The following is an 18355-nucleotide window of genomic DNA, read 5'->3' on the forward strand; positions in this document are numbered from 1 at the left end:
GTCTGAATTTGTGTCCCCAAGGAAGAAATAGACCAAATGCTTGACTTATCCATCCTGCCCAGGTCTAAGCATAGCTCCTGGGTACAGGACATGGCTCCTGCCTTTACACCCCACAGCAGAATCATGGCTCACCTGGGAAGAGTGGAGCTGGTAGAATTAGTCAAGTGTATCGCAGATCAACATGATCACATCAGAAACCAAGGAGAGGCACAAAGACCCTTTGCCTGAGTTGCCATTTTCAGTTCCTCCTCTCCATGGCACCTGGGCCACCAACATACCACCAAAAAAAAAATGGGTTTGGGTTGTTTTTCTTTTGTTTTGTGTGATGCTTAGGATGAAACCCTGGGGCATTCAACCACTAAGCTACATCCTTGTTCGTATGTATTTATGTATGTATGTATTTTTGAGACACACTAGTAATTTGCCTAGTCTGGTCTTGAATTTGCAATCCTCAGCCTTCTGAATTGCTGGGATTACAGGTGAGCACCACCAGGCCCAGAAAATAAAGACTTCTAAATAGAAGAGGCAGGAGTACTCAAATTGCTTTGTAGGATCCTGTCACCCACTTCCAGAGATTTCTTTCTTTTTTTTTCTATCTTCCTTTCTTTCTTTCTTTCTTTCTTTTTTTCATTCATTCTTTCTTTATCTTAATTCAGAATCACAGTGAAGAGCAACTTCTTTCAAATCTAAGGACATTTCTTTTTTTCTTTTCCCTACTTTCCTCATTTGTTGAGAAAATTTTTCCTCAGTTTTCCTCATTTGTTGAGAAAATTTTTCCTCAGTTTTCTTCATTTGTGCCTTAATTTTTTGCTCTCTGTTTCCCCTCTCCTACATGGTTAAACTCAGCTAATGCCTCATCTTCTGTAATGTCTCCTTTCCCCAGACTTTTAGGAAGGAGCAGCTCTAAGGACAAGATGACCATTTCCACCTGTTGGCCATAAGAGAGGGATTTCTCCTTAAACACAGGCTGAGAAAACCATATTTCTCTTCCCTAAGCCTACCGGGTCCTCAATGAGCTATTTGTTCCCTGTTCTTCGTCTGAGGACATGTCTTGCATTCTTGGCCGAGTCTGGGAAGAATTGTGTTGAAGGCAGAGATCTGGGGACTTCGTTGATCCCATTAAGCTGGCTGGTGCGATCATACAGAGATGTGGGGCTGGGGTTCACCTCTCTCCTGTCCCCCATACTACCCCTTCCCTCTCACCCAGCATTCTCCAGGGAGCTCAGTGAGAAGTAGTTCAAGGGAACTGGAAGCCCAATTGCCAGGGGTCTCTGAGTACTCACTTTCTAGCCTTCTCCCTGAGTACTACCCTAGCCTTCTCCCTGTATGAGTTCCTTTATTTGCTCAAGGAATAAAGAATGAATTCCAACTTGTAATAAGGAAAACACTGCTCTCCTTTGCCAGCTCCCCATCCCCCTCCCCCCCTGGAAAAAAAATCGCACTTTCTTGTCGTTTCCCATCTTGCAACTCTGTCAGTTGTTTTAAAACAACTGTTTTAAAACATGTCTCCTGTCATAAATAAAACCATCATTATGCGTTTTGACTGCAATAGTGAAAAATTCACCCAGCTTAGAGAGGGGACAGAGACCTGTGAGAGTCTCCTCCATCCTGATATAGAATGGGAGGAAGGAAACACGAGGAAAAGGACACATTCCACTCATGGTTTTTAACTAATGTGGCTTTTCTGGTTTGGGCTGTTACTATGATTTGGATATGAGTTAAGTGTGTCCCCAAAGGCTCAGATGTTCTAACTTTGGACCCAGTGTTAAGAAATGGTGGTCCTTTCAGAAGAGAGATCTACTGGGAGGTCTTTAGGTCATTGAGGCCATGCCTTTAGAAAGGATTAAAGTAGTACTAGTTTTTTTTTTTCTCTCTCTCTCTAGACTCTCTCTAGTTTCCTGTCTTGCCATGCTCATTCTCTCTCTCTCTCTCTCTCTCTCTCTCTCTCTCTCTCTCTCTCTCTCTCTCTCTCTCTCTCTCATCTCCATCATAATGCAATCTGCCATGATGTCATGCAGCAGGGGAGCCCTCGCCAGAATCAGTACCATGCTGATTAGACTTTTGGTCTCAAAAATGTGAGCTAAATTAAACCATTTTTCTTTATAATCTACCAACCTCAGGTATTGCACTAAATAGACAGAAAACAGACTAATATGGCTAGGCAGAGTGGCATATGCCTGTAATTCCAGCAACTTGAGAGGCTGAGGCAGGAAGATCACCAATTCAAGGCCAACATCAGCAATTTAGAGATACCCTGGCTCAAAACAAAAAAATAAAAAGTCATGGAGTTATAGCTCATTGGCAGAGAATTCAATCCCCAGTACTAAAAAAGAGGAAAGAAAGAAAATAGACTACTAGTATGTCTGTTGGCTGTGGGTGCTTTGTTTTTAATCACTTGTATACTGCTTTACTTAAGAAAATTAATGAGGGAAATAAAAAAAAAACAGCTTGACAGAGAGCGTTTGCATTGAACTTTTCAACGTCAGGCCTTTAGAGATGTAGAAGGGATCCATCAGGATGCCAGAAAAAAAAGCTCTCCAACACATGAAGCAGGAGAGTGAGAGAGATATACTAAGAAGGAATTGAAATTCTTGTTTTGAATTTTGAATTTGTTGACACCCCAGAATTTAAATCTGTCTTGATTCTACAAGCCCATCAAGACCCTGACTAGTCCAAAGCCTTTTTCCCAGCATCACAGGGTCAAGGTCGATAACAAAGTATAACCCAAGGAGGCCAAGCTCAGGGCCAAAGGTGAGGAGACAAAAGTTGGGCACAAGCTGTGAGTCTTTGCAGTGAGAAGCTGCATGAATTAAAATCCCTAGGAAATGGGACACTCTGCTTCACTCTTTTTCTCCTTTGGCAAATGGTTGATAAAGCAGAAAACTTTCATCATCTCAACCCTTGCTCAGAAATTGTAGAGATGTGCCCCTTTGGAATTCTGTAAGTTATACCTATTCAAAAAATAAATAAATAGAAGAGCAAAATAAAGATGACTTTTCTGCTTTGGTGGCTGCTCTACTAACAATAATTATTTATTTCACAACTTGACGTCATCCAGTGCTACAGGGTCTTCATTCTGGAAATTCATTATGATCAGAGCTGGGGATGAACCTCGAGTGACATGACCAAAATCACTTTACATTTTGTCTTGCCTTTTCCATCAGTTCTAAATAATGCAAAGTCCCCATTAGGGTTCACTTGTGTGAATTTTGCCTATATTATGTTTGTCAATATCCAGGATGCTTTTAGGGCAGACTGGATTATACTTCTACTTCTCTTGCTAAATGAGGGACAGGAAGGGGTAGAGGGGGAACATCAGAAACATGCATGTTTTCTTAATCCCAAAGATGGAAATGGAACCCCTTTTTATATTAATTCTCTGAATGGATGTGCCAGAATGTTCCAGAGGTCTTTCCTATGTATGCCTGCCTGAGTCTCCCAGCTGAACTTTAGACACGCTCCAAAGCTATCTTACTAAATTTCTTAAAGGGGACTTATTTTCAATACATATAGCTTCTGTTTTTTTTCTCAAGAGGCAGGGTATCACCGGGCACAGTAGCACATACCTGTAATCCCAGCTACTCATGAGGCTGAGATAGGAAGATTGCAAGTTTGAGGATGATCTGGGTAATTTAGGGATACTGTGTCTCAAAACAAAAAATAAAAACAGCTAGAATATACCTCAGTGGTAGAGCACCCCTGAGTTCAATCCCTAGTACTGCAATAATAATAATAAAAAAAAATCCCCAGTACTACAAAAAAAAAAAGGAAGAAAGAAAGAAAAAGAGGAGGGTATGAATCTTACTAAGTTGCCCAGGCTGGCCCTAAACAATCCTCTTGCCTCAGTCTCCTGAGTAGCTGAGACTATAGGCACATGCCATCATGCCCAATTATATACGACTTTTGACTCAGCAATTCTACTGCTAGGAATTTACAGTCATGCTAACACACATGGAAAATGAATGACAGATAAATATTTAATTTCATTACGAAAGCAAAACATTAGAGAGCATGTAAATGTCCATTAGTAGGGGACTGAGGCACATCATGAACAATGCTGTGAAACTAGAAAAAAAGTGAATAAATAAATAAGGCACAAAAGCCCATTATGCAATCTCTAAAATATATTATTTTTTAAAAGCAAATACAGCAGAGTTTGTATAGTATGTCCCATTTGTACATAAAAGAGGGAAATAATATATATGTATTTGCTAATATATAAACAAAATGTCTCTGGAAGGATAGACAATAAACTCATTGCCTTAGTGTACTGGGAAGGGAGACTAGATGGCTGGAAGGAGTTTCTTTCACTTTATATTTCTCATAGCTTTGGAATTTGGTGCCATGGGAATCTGCTTCATCATAAATAAATAAATGCATTTTGCAACTAGATAAAAAGCCATTTCAATCACTTTTAAAGGGAGTGTATTATGTAAATTCCCACTCTGAATGGCCCTTCTACTTCTGGCCATTGTCTGGTCTGGACCCTGCTCCTCGGGTACTACTCCATGTAGAGACTGGCAGAGGCCACCAGAATAAACACTTCTTGAATGTCTCTGACATCTTGGAATTTGCTTTTGTAAAATACAACTTGAAATAATCAAGCCACTACCAGAACAGCTCTCCCATTTTTTGGAATGTTGAAATGAGTTTGGAAGCCGCACAGCCGCGCACGCCATTAAACTCAGGGACTTCAGAGGCTGAGGCAGGAAGATTGCAAGTAGTTTGAGGCCAGCCGCAGCAACTTAGAAAGGTCCCAAGCAACTTAATAAGACTCTGTCTCAAAATAAAAAATAATAAAGGGGGCTGGGGCTGCAGCTCAGTGGTAGAGCGCCTGCCTAGCACGTGTGAGGCACTGGGTTCGATCCTCAGCACCACATAAAAATAAATGAAATAGGGGTATTGTGTCCAACTACAATTTAAAAAATTAATAAATACTATTTTAAAAAAATAATAAATAATAAAAATAAAAAGGGGCTGGAGATGTGACTCAGTGGAAAAGTGACACCACCCCCCCCCCCCCGTTCAACCCCCAGTAAAAAGAGAAAGGAAGGAGTTACTTTGGAGCTGTGCATCCCAGCTAGTTGGGAACCCAGCATAGGAAAGAGTACACTTTGGGCAAGTTTTGAGGCTTATCTGCCAGAAAAAGGGATCATACAAACCTCTTCACCTTCATAGCTGAAATTCATGGGAAGGTTCAGAAGCAGGTGTGACACTAGCCCTGTGCAACTGAGGTACCAAGGACCTCCACCCACCGAGATCTTCCCAGAGCCTGGGAAGCCATTGGTTCCAGCTGGTTGTAGCTCAGCACATGGGGGCGCAGTGGGGGACACAATTCCATAGGGGAGGCATGGTCTCTTCTCACTTCAGGGGTCTTTCGCTCTACCTCTGTATTTCCCTCATATCCAAATGAGAGGAGGTACGTAATCATACCTAGTGTGGGGCCTGCCCCAGAAGGGGCAGTAAATGTTAGTGATAATCTGAATTTAACTTCAAGAAATGTCCTTAAGAACAATCATTTTTACTTATGGATACTAAACAGGAGTTAAGGTAGGGCATCCTAATTTTTTAATTATTATTATTAATCTGCAAGAACACACAGATGCCAGAGGAAAGAACTGCCCTGACTTTTGGGAGACCCTGAACGTGCATAAGAGAGATGGGAGGCCTGAGATGGCTAGCTTGCTGTCTCTACCCACCAATCGTGGGGTCCCATCAGGTCTACACCTACCAAGTGACTGACTACCAAGTCAATAAACGGTAATTGAATAGATGATTAATTGAATTAATCAACCCAATCTAATTTAATTAATTCAATGAATGAATATTCCCCACTATGCTTTCTCTGCCTCAGTTTCCTTTCTACCATCTCTTCAGACAAAAAGGAAGATCCTGATGGAGACAACCAGTCCGCAGGGAAATGATTAATATGTCTCTGATGTCTCCCCACCTTAAAATCCCACAAGGTCCCAGGTTTTCAATTAATTATTTTAATGAAATCAATTAATTATTTCCAAGTTACCGTAAGCATTATATTTGTTGCTCAACTTAGGTTGTCAGAGGTATTCCACATCTGGGGGCAATGGGACAAAATGGGCTTAAGCTTCTCTCTCCTTCAGGTCTGTACTCTGTAGAGTAGTTCAGGAGCTAACTACCTGGGTTGGAATCCAAGCTCTACCATTTTTTTAGCTGTGTAATTTGGCAAGTTGTTCAAACTCTCTGGGCCTGAATGCCTCATCTATGAAATAGGCACATCAGTGGTACCCACTTGGTTGGTTTGCTGTGAGAACTCCATGAGTTATAACAGGCCCTGTGCTTACAAGGTGTCTAGCATACAGTAAGTGCTCAATAAGTATCATCATTATCATGGGTGGAACACTCACTGTTAACTACCACTGAAGTGTGGGCTGGCAACAAGGTTGAGATGCCCCCCAGCAATATTTGCAACTTATAAAAGGAATCTCTGGGAAACTTGAAGGCCCAAGAGAACAAGTAATCAAGGGTGAATGCCCAGGGCTAGGACTGTATCAGGGCAGGGCAGGCAAATCGAGGAGAACTTCAAAAGCCCACCTACTGCATTCCCCTCACCCAGGCCTGCCTGTCTCCCCAGGAACTGATAGGAGATAAATGAAACCACTCTTCAAAGCACACTGCTCAAGGACCCAAATCAAAAGGACAGGCTTGAAGATAAGCTTCAGTCTACTTTCCTTTTGTCCTTCCTTCCCACCACATCTTTAAAGGAAATTCTAGGGGGATGAAAAAGAGTGAATTCCCCCTCCTTCTACTTCCCCATCCACGTGGCATTGGGCAGTGACAGAAGTTAATAGAGCCACAACCAGGAAGGGAGTTCAGAAGCCCTGGTCCTTTCTTCACTTAGCTGGCTGTTTGTCCTGTGACAGTCCCCTAAGCTCTTAGTGCCTGTTTCTTCATCTGTCAAGCAGGAATAATAAAACCTGCCCAAAGTAACTCCAAACACTGTGAGATGAGGGACACAAAGTACATTTGGGAAAAGATACTTTTGTGTAGTTATACAGGCAACATTTTTAAAAGCAGTCACCCACCTTGCATTTTTTGGAATGAGACAAAATGAGATATAAGTAAATAGCCCTTTTGGGTAAATGTAATATTCATTCATTAACAAACATTCCTTGGACACTTATTGCACTGAAGCTGCCTGAATTCACACCCCAGCCCCATCTCGAAGCAAAACAGCTTGAACCTAGAGCAAGTTGCAAAACCCTTCTGTGCTTCTATTTCCACCTCCCTAAAATGGGGTGATGGTTAGACCTACCTCTTGGGGTTTCTGTAGGGATGGAATGAGAGAATGCCTACAAAGTGTTTAGAAGGGTGCTGTGGCTCCGTGCTGGCTTCTGCAGTGATGGTTAAACACTCGGGCAATAAGAACTCAGAGAGGATGAGGAAACAAGGAAGCATCCAGCAGGAGATCAGACAAGTAAACAAATACAGGCAGTTGCCCTGGGATAAGTGTAATAGCAGAACATGACAGGAGCCCTGAGAACGCAGAAGAGGGAGCCCCTTGAGTCATTTGCGGAGCAGGCTTCCTGCAAGGCTGGCTGGCCTGGCTTTCTTCTGTTTGCTCCCACAGGTCCTTGGTGAACCTCTCATGCCCCAGGCTGTATCTGAAGCCCAGGAACCAGGCAGCCTGAGGAAGTACCTCTGGGTGCTCTGAGTGGGGAATGCTAAATCAGGGCTCCTGGCCAAGGCGGTAATTGCTGGTCTGCTGAAAGATATTAAGCCTAGGGAGGAAAACCAAGTTCTCTGTGAGACAGACTTTTCAGAGTTCTTATAGTGTTTTTTTTTTAAAAAAAAAAAAAAAAAGTAAATAGTTACCCAGTGAGATATTATTTTGTGATGTTACCATTAGGGTCTGAGTGTTATGCAGAGAGGTGATCATTCAGGTAATTTCACCTCAGCCAGGAGTGAAAACTAAACATTAACCCCACACAACAAATCTATCACCTCTCCTCCCAACCTGACTCAGGCCTTTTTCTCCTGGGCGGTGAATTTTATGTAAATTGAAGTCATGAAAACAAATCTATAAATATTCCACAATTTCCTAAAAGATTTTCCTAATGGCTGCAGGGGTGGGAGGGCATTTTTATTTTTTTAAAGAAACATGGAACTGGAGGCTGAGAGGGAGGGGTTATTCTCACTTCCTTAGAATTCCCAGACAACCTGGGCTCTTCCAGTTGGTTCCCCAGGACTTAGTTTTTCTGGATTGGGCTGAAGACATGTCTGCTCCCCAGAGCAATTGTCCCATAGATGCAGATGATGCAACACATCACAGCCATTACCTGGGACTTTTTGTCCTTAGCACTCACTCAGCAGGTGATATGTATTGTCCGCTTGCGGCCTCTTAATGATGGGTTGGCCATTCCCACATGTTACAGTAGGAAACCGAAGCTTAGGAATTTTGTTTTTTTGAGAAGGTTAACCTGCCCAGGGTCATCACTGCAGTGTGGTTCAGAAGTCTGGCTCCCAGAGACCCAACTCCAGGTAACCACTCTACCTCTTAGTATCCTGTGACTTTAGGTGACTCTCCTTTCTATTCCTCATTTCTTCAGCTTGCTTGAGGATGAGAAGAGAACTTGCTGTTTATTAAGCACCTGAAATACAGAATTGTAATTCTTTTCAACAATGTCATGGGGACATTTTCAAGCAGCCCTTATTCCTGTCCTGTTTTAATAGTGGCTACTCATTACCAGGGCAATCTGGGAAAGGTTCGCATATAGGAAGTCCCCTTAATCATACATCTGCCACTTTTTTGCAAGGGAAGGACCTCTGCCATATGCCATGTACAGCAAGGACTTACATAAGCTTTTCAACAACACCCTAGCACAACGCTGTGCCCACAGCTGGCCATCAATAAACATGGCCCAACTGAATACTGAGTCATATTCTCTCCCAGGTGACAATCCTTTGAAAAGTGAACTTCCTTTCAGGCCACTAGGGCCCCATTTAGAGCTCTGTATAGGTTAGTGATCCAGCTAAGTGAATGTCAAATAGTGATTGTAATAATCATTCAGTAGTGTTTTAATTAGGCCTCTGGCCTGGCTAAATATGGTTTTTTATTTTTTCTCTCTTAAGGTGATGGGATGCATCTAGCCAGAGAGACTATGCTGCCCTCACCAGCACCCCCAAAGTATTTCTGTACTCCTGTGTGTTCCCAGAGTGTGTCCCACTCACTTTACAGGAGAGAGAAATAGGCCTGGCCTATACTGCATGCTGTTTGGCACCACTGTCCCTAATAGTGACTATTGCTGTGAGCTTAGGGAGTGAGATTTTTCTAAAAGGACAATGAATTGCCAGGTGCAGTGGCACACACCTATAATCCCAGAAGTAAGGAGGCTGAGACAGGACTGCAAGGTGCTGAGGCCAATCTCAGCAACTTAGAGACAACCTGTCTCAAAATTAAAAATTAAAATAAAATAAAAAGGATTGGGATATAGTTTAGTGGTAAAGCACCCTGGGCTCAATCTCTAGTACCAAAAGACAAAAATGATGAATTATTACCTACACAGATTCCCCATCCCTACCCCCCAGCCTGGCCAACCTCTGTTCACTTCTTTTCTTCTTTTCATTCACCACTTCTTTTTCCCTTCTCTTTTCCTCTCCAAATAAAAAAAAGCAAATATTTATTGTCCTCCTTTCTTATCTCCTTTTTTATCCCCCACCCCAGGGTAGGAATTGACCCCAGGGTCTTCCCACATGCTAGGCCCCACCTTCAGTCACTGAGCTACATCCCTACATCCCCAGCCCTTTTTTATATGTTTTTTGGTTGGTTGGTTGGTTAGTTGTTGTTGTTTTGTTGTTAAACCCAGGAGTGCATAACCACTGAGTCATATCCCCAGCCCTTTTTAAAATTTTTTCTTCTGAGACAGGTTCTCACTAAGTTCCTTAGAGCCTCACTAAATTGCTAAAGTTGGTCTCCAACTTGCAGTCCTCCTACCTCAGCCTCTGGAGTCATCGAAATCATAGGCATGCACCACTGCACCCAGCTTTTTTATACTTTATTTTTAGGTCTCACTAAATTGCCTGGGTGACTTCAAATTTGTGATCCTCCTGCCTCAGCCTCCTGAGTGGCTGGGATTACAGGTATGAATACAAACCCCAGCTTCTCCTCTTTTCTACTGCCTCCTGCCCCCATCCAGATTCCTAAATGCCTTTACTCTCTTCCCTCCCCTTTTCTTCCAATTTATATTCCATTAATCATTTCTAATACACATCTGCTAAGGTCCTAGAAGGATTTCTTGGCTTGTTCTCAGCTGGGCTGGCTACAACAATCAAGTAGTCTTTTATGACCTCCTAAGTCTTCCCTCTTTCCAGTTCTTTCTCCTTTCCAAGGTGTCTCTACAAAGGCCAGCCCGTCTACATTGGCTTTCTTCTGCTGTTTCTCTCTTTATCAGTGTCCCAATGGCCTTGGAGGTGAAAGCAGTCCTGCAGTGGAGCTTTAAAGGTAGTGTTGAGAGGTTGCTGTGAGCAGAGCTAAGGGTAAAAGAGGGATAGTCCACAGCAATAAGGGAATCACCTCCCTTCCCTTCCATGCCTGTCCCTCTTGCTGCAATATGGGAGATACCTCCTATCAGGGCATCCCTTGTGGTTTGTTTTAACTTGATATTACCAGGATTAAAATTGAGGAAGGAAAAGCTGTACAATTTTTTATTTTTTTTGCACCAGTACTGGGGATGGAAAAGCAGAGGGGTCTACCATTGAACTACATTCTGTATCACCAAGCTACATTCCCAGCCCTTTTTAACTTATTTTTTATTTTATTTATTTATTATTTATTTATTTATTTATTTATTTATTTTTTGCGACAAGGTCTCACTAAATTGCCCAGGCTGGCCTGGAAGTTACCATCCTCCTGCCTCAATCTCTAGATTAGCTGGGATTAAAGGTATGTGACACCGAACCCAGCTAAATTTGTGCAATTTCTAAAAGAAAAAAAAAGCAGTATTAAAATACGTTTAATATAGTAAATGATATGGCCTAGGAGCGGTGCCTGCTATCTCTTGTACTGAACAGGATAAAGGTCATGGTTTTTATTTCTATGATAGTTATTTCTTTCGGTTTGAAGAACCCTTTTGAAATCTCCTACCCCGTCTCGGGTTCTCCTGTTGTCCCAAGGCGTTGGTCAGCACGCAGAGTCAGGAATGGGTAATCCCAGAGCAATATGCCTGGAGTGACAGGCCTGACAATAGAGTGATGGACTGGAACTTGGGAAAGTGGTATCCAAATGAGATGGTGACACCAGCGCGCCTCCACTGGCCGCTTAGAGCACGGAGAAGTGGTCACTCCGGAAGACCAACTTCACCTTCTGATGAGCGGCAGACACGGAACTTTAACGTCAGGACGATGACTACGTAAAATCTCTACCAAGAGAAAAGCTGGCAATGCATATTTTATCCAAAAGGCGCGGGAAATCGAGGAGGGTATTGTTATTTTTAATAAAAAGTTTTTAAATTTTCCTGGGGAAAGCTAGTGCATTTTCCCCTGCTTGGGGGAAAAATAAGAGGTGTATCTCTGGAGTCAGTGTCGTTCTGCCATGCTTAGAGAAATCCTCACCTGCTCTGGGATACTGGCCTCTCCCATGACCCCAGGTTTCCCCCCAAACAACAGTAGGGTGCGGTACATTGAGGAAACTTTACACCTTCAAACAGGACTGAACAAGAAACCCGAAACACACCCAAACACCGAACCTATAAATCAGCGAAGACACTGCGCTCCCAGCGCGTCCGAGAGGTGCGCACAGCCCGGCGTACCGCACCTCACCAAGACTATCTCACCCCGGAAGGGAGTCCTCAAACTTGCAGTCTTTGAGCGACCCACATCGCGCCCCGAGAATAGTGGATGCCTCCGAAGCTCCAAGTGAACACACCCGGGAAAGGCCAAATCGAATTGGGAAGGAGAGCGGCCAGAGCTGCGCCTGAGAAGGACCCAGGGTCCGGAGGCTTGGCCAGCCCCCAGGCGACCTTTGGGAGAGACTCGGACTCCACTGTGCCGGAGCTGGCTCCAGGCGCTCCTGCCCTACCCCAATGCCGCCTTACGGGGTGACAGCCCCCAGCCAACACCACTCCCCAGCGGTGGAGAGGGAGAGAGGAGATGTAGACAGGAAAGCCCAAGGAGAGTGCGCACAGCCCAGGGTCCCGGAGAAGTCCGGTCCCCAGAGAGACCTCGAGGCGAGGACAGCGCAGTGGGGTCCGGGTGGGGGGAGAAGGGAGGAGTACCGAGAGCGGTGAAGGCCGAGGCGGCGGCCGCGCGCCGGCGAGGGCCCTTTAAGACTCTCCCCTCCCACTGCCGGCGCCGGCCTCCGCCCGCCGTTCTCCCCGCCCCAGGGTCCCGGCGAGAGCTGCGATTGGGTGGGCGCGGCGATCCCTTTGAAGTGTAGCTGCCGATCGCGGCTATTTGACGTGCGGCTCGCGGAAGACCAAGGTTTTTGTGTTGCTCGCCGGGGCTAGCGGCGGCGGCGGCGGCGGCGGCGGCTGCTGCGGCGTCGTGGAGGAGGGGAGGAGGCGAGGAGGCGCAGCGACTGCTGCACGGCGCTCGACGCTGCGGAGCGAGCCCACCCGCCCCCGGAGCTCGCCTCCCCGGTGCTCCCCCTCCCTCCCCGCCCCCCCAGTGGCGCTGCCTCCTCCAAATGAGCGATTCGCCCGCTGGATCTAACCCAAGGACACCCGAAAGCAGCGGCAGCGGCAGCGGCGGCGGCGGGAAGAGGCCGGCGGTGCCGGCGGCGGTGTCCCTCTTGCCCCCGGCGGACCCCCTGCGCCAGGCGAACCGGCTCCCTATCAGGGTCCTGAAGATGCTGAGCGCTCACACCGGTCACCTCCTACACCCGGAGTACCTACAGCCGCTGTCCTCCACTCCCGTCAGCCCCATTGAGGTCAGTCTCCCGGGCGCTGCCCGCCCCGCACCAGCCCGGTTCCGATCACCACTGCTGGGCTGGTAGCCTGCTCCCTGCCCCCCCCCCCGGGCTCGGTGTGACACCCAGGTCTGGCCACGCTGGCGGGCCGAGTGAAGAGGGACGGAACAACGAGGGCCACCAGGTTTCCCTGTAAAAGGTTCTCCTTCCCCACTTGTCCTTTGGAGATTCGCGTTTTCTCTTGGATTGAATTTGCTCTGGAGTTCCCACTGAGTCCTTTACTTTTTCTCTGGCATTCAGTTTGCTGCCCAGAGGTGATCCCTGCTGGACCCACCCACCCTCACCCTCACCCTTACCCTTACCCCACCCCCGCTCTGGCGTGTTCTTTTTGAAGCACTGGCCACCCGGATCTCATTCCGCTTCTTTCCCATCCGGTTGGGGCACACTACAACCAGGCCCTCTCGATCCCAGGTCTTTCTTCTTGCCACTTCCCTGGGTGCCCTCTCTGGAAAGGAGGGAGGGGCTACTAAGTATGCCAGCTGCAGCTCTGCCTTTAGAAATCACCTCTCTCAGTTCCTACCCCGCGGGCGCCATCGCCAGAAACCCGTCCCAAGCGAAGTTCCCTCAAACTAAAAGCATAAGTTTTTCCCTAGACCTAGAAGAGGGGGGAGATGACAGGAAAAAAGTCAAGTCACTCTCCCAATTCCAAAAAAGGCACCTTTTTTCCTCAGTACCCATTCCCCTGCCCCATTCCCCAGTCTGGGCCTGTGGCTCACTCCCGAACCAACCCGCAGTGTGAGCGCAGTTCCGCCCATCTGCCCCGCCCGAGCCCCAGCCTCGCGCCCAGACCCTCTTGCCTAGGCCCTTCTCACTCCGTCTTACCGCAGCCTGTGCACCAGGAGCCCCCCTAGCTTGGAGGTCCTCCTTGTCTCACCCCTTTCTCCCTCCCCTTGCCACTGTCTCCCACAGCTGGACGCCAAGAAGAGCCCATTGGCGCTTCTAGCCCAGACCTGCTCGCAAATCGGCAAGCCTGACCCTCCGCCCTCGTCCAAGCTCAACTCAGTAGCTGCGGCAGCCAACGGGCTGGGAGCAGAGAAGGACCCTGGCCGCTCCGCCCCAGGCGCCGCCTCCGCGTCCGCGGCCCTCAAGCAGCTGGGGGACTCCCCCACCGAGGACAAGTCCAGCTTCAAGCCCTACTCCAAGGGCTCTAGTGGCGGCGACTCCCGCAAAGACAGCGGCTCCTCCTCGGTGTCCTCCACTTCTTCCTCATCCTCCTCGTCCCCCGGAGACAAGGCAGGCTTCAGGGTCCCCAGCGCCGCCTGCCCACCCTTTCCCCCACATGGAGCGCCAGTCTCCGCCTCGTCGTCCTCATCCTCGCCTGGCGGTTCCCGCGGCGGCTCCCCGCACCACTCTGACTGCAAGAGCAGCGGCGGGGGTGGTGGTGGGGAGCTGGACAAGAAAGACCAGGAGCCTAAGCCCAGCCCAGAGCCAGCGGCCGTGAGCCGCGGCAGCGGTGGGGAACCCGGTGCACATGGCAGTAACGAAGCTGTGGCCTCTGGGCGCAAGTCAGAGCCTCCCTCCGCTCTTGTAGGAGCCGGCCACGTGGCGCCAGTGTCACCCTACAAACCAGGCCACTCCGTGTTCCCACTGCCGCCCTCCAGTATCGGCTACCATGGCTCCATCGTGGGCGCCTACGCCGGCTACCCATCTCAGTTTGTGCCTGGCCTGGATCCTAGCAAGTCTGGCCTCGTGGGAGGCCAGCTGTCTGGGGGCTTGGGCCTGCCACCCGGCAAGCCCCCCAGTTCAAGCCCACTCACTGGGGCCTCCCCGCCCTCCTTCCTGCAGGGATTATGCCGCGACCCCTACTGCCTGGGAGGTTACCACAGCGCCTCGCACCTCGGAGGCTCCAGCTGCTCCACTTGCAGCGCGCATGATCCTGCTGGGCCCAGCCTGAAGGCTGGGGGCTACCCACTGGTATACCCCGGGCACCCGCTGCAGCCTGCCGCGCTCTCGTCCAGCGCCGCTCAGGCAGCGCTTCCCGGCCACCCACTCTACACCTATGGCTTCATGCTACAGAACGAACCGCTGCCACACAGTTGCAACTGGGTGGCAGCCAGTGGGCCCTGCGACAAGCGCTTCGCCACCTCGGAGGAGCTGCTCAGCCACCTACGGACTCACACGGCCCTGCCTGGCGCCGAGAAACTTCTGGCCGCCTATCCTGGGGCCTCGGGCCTGGGCAGCGCCGCTGCTGCGGCTGCAGCCGCAGCCTCCTGCCATCTGCACCTCCCCCCGCCCGCCGCCCCTGGCAGTCCTGGATCGCTGTCATTGCGGAGTCCACACACTTTGGGGCTAAGCCGGTACCACCCCTATGGCAAGAGCCACTTGTCCACAGCTGGGGGCCTGGCCATGCCGTCCCTCCCTACAGCCGGACCCTACTACTCGCCATATGCGCTGTACGGACAGAGACTAGCCTCAGCCTCGGCTCTCGGATACCAGTAACTACAACTCTGACCCCTACCCAACCCTCCTCTCCTCCCCTCCTCCCTTGTCCCCCCACCGCCTCCGTCACCGCTGAAGCCTCCACTACTGCTTATCCCTGCCGGGATTCCCGCCCAGACCCTCCCCACTGGACTGTATTTATTTACTATAATGTTAGCTTACAAGCTGGGAATATAAGTGCATTAACGGCCCACACGAGTCAATGGTATGCAAAAAGTCTATGTTCCCCCAAATAATAATATTAACCACGCAGATAACTACATGACCCTGCCCCTTTTCCTTTTATTTTTTTCCTTAGATATAAGTTTTAAATTTTTAATCCTTTTTTTATTATTGGTTTGGTTTTAGGGAGAGGAGGGACAGTTGGGGTTCTTGGATTCTTCTATATGTTTCGTTTTCCCTTCCTGGAGAGTTTCTTGCATGAGTCTTAACCATTAAAACTACATATCCCTTCTCCTTTTCCCCTCTTTCTCCTTCATTCCCTCTTGTTTCTTCAATTCGAGGTTGGTTTTTTTCCCCCCTTTCTACAAGTAGCAAAGAGGAGTTGTTTTGTTTTTAGTAACAATTTTGGGGTGTGGAGGGGGCAAGCTTGGTGGCTGGAGGTCTTGAGCTCTATTGATCCCTCTGCAATATTCCTCCCTCTTCTTCGAGGGCCCTTGGTCTGGGCCCCAGCCCCCAAAATACAGCCTGGCCCCCTAACCTTGCTCTGAGCCCGGTGTGCCCCAACCCCACCAGCAGGCTTCCCCCATCCGTGAGCCCAATGGTCTGGACAGAGCCTGCCTGCTCTAGGCCCTAACACCCCGTATTCACACTGCCGGCTGGTGAGACACCTGTAGGGCTCATCCTATTCAATTAAAAGTCCTAGAAAGCCCTGCTGGTGTGAAACTTTGCTCTTTATATTTTGCGAAGTGCTTTATCGTCATTGTTTTTTCTCTCCCTAATTGGGGCTGTACCCCTCCACTGACGGCAGGGGCGGGGTCGGTGATCCTCTATGGATCCCTCCAAAGCAGACCAGTCGCGAAGTCAGCGGATGGTGCAACCTCACTAGGTCCATGGGGGGTTGGGGGGGAGTTGGGGACTCAGGGAGCACTCGGATGGTAGCAGCCCCCCCGAACTCTCCCAGGCCCGACCCAGCAATCCCCAAAGTTGGCTGTGGGTTTCCGTGGGTTCCGCAGTGACTGGGATGGAAGACTCTGGCCCCTGTGTCTTCTCCCCCCATTCTTTCCTCCCTCCGGGTCTCATGCAGCAGTGCCGGGGCTGCGGGGCCTGTTTGGGGTGAATAGAGCTCTCCCTTGGTAAGACTTATTTTGTTAATAAATGGAATACTTGGCTATATTCACACCGTGGTGTGTTTCTCTCTTGCCTCACCCACCGTCCCACTTCCAGACACCTAAGCAGATGCCCGTCTTTTATTTCTGTTTAAAATGCCTTAGGGTTTCCTTCTGAGATTGCTGTACAGGGAAGAGTTTAACGCCCTTCCTTAAATGAGAGAGTAGGGGCCTGCCAACACATTGCAAATTACAAACCCACCTTTATTCTTTTCTCACTTGGTTATTTAGCTCTCAGCCTCACTTGAAAGGCCTTGGCATTTTCTGGGGTCGGGGTGGAGGGCATGTATTAAAATGGATCTTCCTCTGGGCCCAAATTCGAGGTGCAAGGGGCTATAAGGGAACCATGATCCAGGGCCCAAACAGCAGCTGCAGCACTGTCCCAAGCCCGGCAGGAGCGCAGGTAGAGACGACGTGCCTCTGGCGCCACCTGGTGGTAGAAAGATGAGCGACAGGCGGAGAGAAACTGACTCCCGCCCCGACCACACACCTTCTGCGCTCCGAATTCCCTAAATTTGGAGGACTTCTGCTTGCCATTTTTGTTAGGGGTTTCCTCCCTTACCTGAGCAAAGGGTAAATACACATTCTGAGAGGTTGTTTCTCTAGGCTTGGAAGCTCTCCTCGGCCAGCGCTGGTTTATGGACCTGGGTCATCTGCGAGTGTGAAAACTCTGGAACTGGGTTTGGGTTTTGCTGAGAAGGCGCGGTGATTATTTGGGACTTTGAAGTCATTCTTGTCCCGAGTACCAGAATGGCAGCCTGGTTCCTCTTTCTTGAGCTCGATGACAGATGTTAGCTTCTACAACCTCTGGCAGTCGAGGGTGGAAGTTCTATTTGCTGGGGTATTGACCAGTGCACTTGCCCATTTCATGGGATAAAGGGCCCTCAGTGAGTGTCGAGCCCTGGCGCTGAGCCTGATCGTGCCTAGTACTGACTTGCTCCGCTCCCGCCCCAGGGGCGAAAGTGGAATGCTCCGGCAGAAACCTCTGGGCTCGGACCCCAGTTGCCTGTCACCCGAAGCCGGCTCCAGCAGACCGCGGGCGCTCGCCCTCGGTACGGAGGCCTCTTACCAGACCCGTTGCTCCCGCGCCCCCTCCTGGCTGAGCTTCTCTACACCCGCACCGCGCGGCTTGGGGATCTTTTGGTGATGTTGTGCTTTGCTTTTTCTGTGAGGGGTATGACTTATTAAGTAGTTTGTGCTAGGCAGACTGCGTAGTTCTGAAAACGTCTGTAACCAGAGGTCAAGTTCGGAAGGTGGCACTGCTCTTAGCCTTGCTGTTGCTGTTGCAGTTGCACACAAACTTCGACCACAGAATTCTAGGGTGGGTCTTGGCTGCACTAGCTTCGCTGGGGGCCGCGCCACTTCAGGCTGCTGGATACCACCTCGGGATTCCACAGGGCCTCAGCATAAGTCGTGTGTGTGTGTGTGTGTGTGTGTGTGTGTGTGTGTGTGTGTGTGTGTGTGTCCCAAATCTTCATATGTGCGCAAAATTCCTCCGTCATTCAAGAGAACATCAGGATTCCGTTGCAATGTCAGTGCTGGCATATCCTAGAGAAAGGAAGCTGGACTGCGGTGTCACCCGGCACCGGGAGGACCCCAGACCCAGAGAGGCTGAATGCGCTGAGAAAGTCATCCTGACCTCAATCCG

The 18355-nt window shown here is 48.8% G+C and overlaps 1 protein-coding gene and 1 long non-coding RNA gene across 2 annotated transcripts; one reads left to right on the forward strand and one right to left on the reverse strand.

The window, feature by feature from the left end:
- Window positions 1–3954: 3954 nt before the first annotated feature.
- LOC120884106 (uncharacterized) lies at window positions 3955–12470 on the reverse strand. Its single transcript, XR_005726349.2, has 3 exons — window positions 11120–12470; window positions 8531–8627; window positions 3955–7757 (listed from the first exon to the last, which is right to left on the reverse strand). It is a non-coding gene; the product is annotated as an uncharacterized LOC120884106 (long non-coding RNA).
- Window positions 12416–16718, forward strand: Znf703 (zinc finger protein 703). The gene is made up of 2 exons (XM_005338405.4): window positions 12416–12901; window positions 13850–16718. Exons 1-2 carry the CDS (start codon window positions 12659–12661, stop codon window positions 15377–15379), a joined length of 1773 nt encoding a protein of 590 aa, XP_005338462.3. The 5' UTR covers window positions 12416–12658; the 3' UTR covers window positions 15380–16718.
- The last annotated feature ends 1637 nt before the right edge of the window (window positions 16719–18355 follow it).

This window comes from Ictidomys tridecemlineatus, chromosome 14, assembly GCF_052094955.1.
Source record: "Ictidomys tridecemlineatus isolate mIctTri1 chromosome 14, mIctTri1.hap1, whole genome shotgun sequence".
NCBI lineage: Eukaryota > Metazoa > Chordata > Mammalia > Rodentia > Sciuridae > Ictidomys > Ictidomys tridecemlineatus.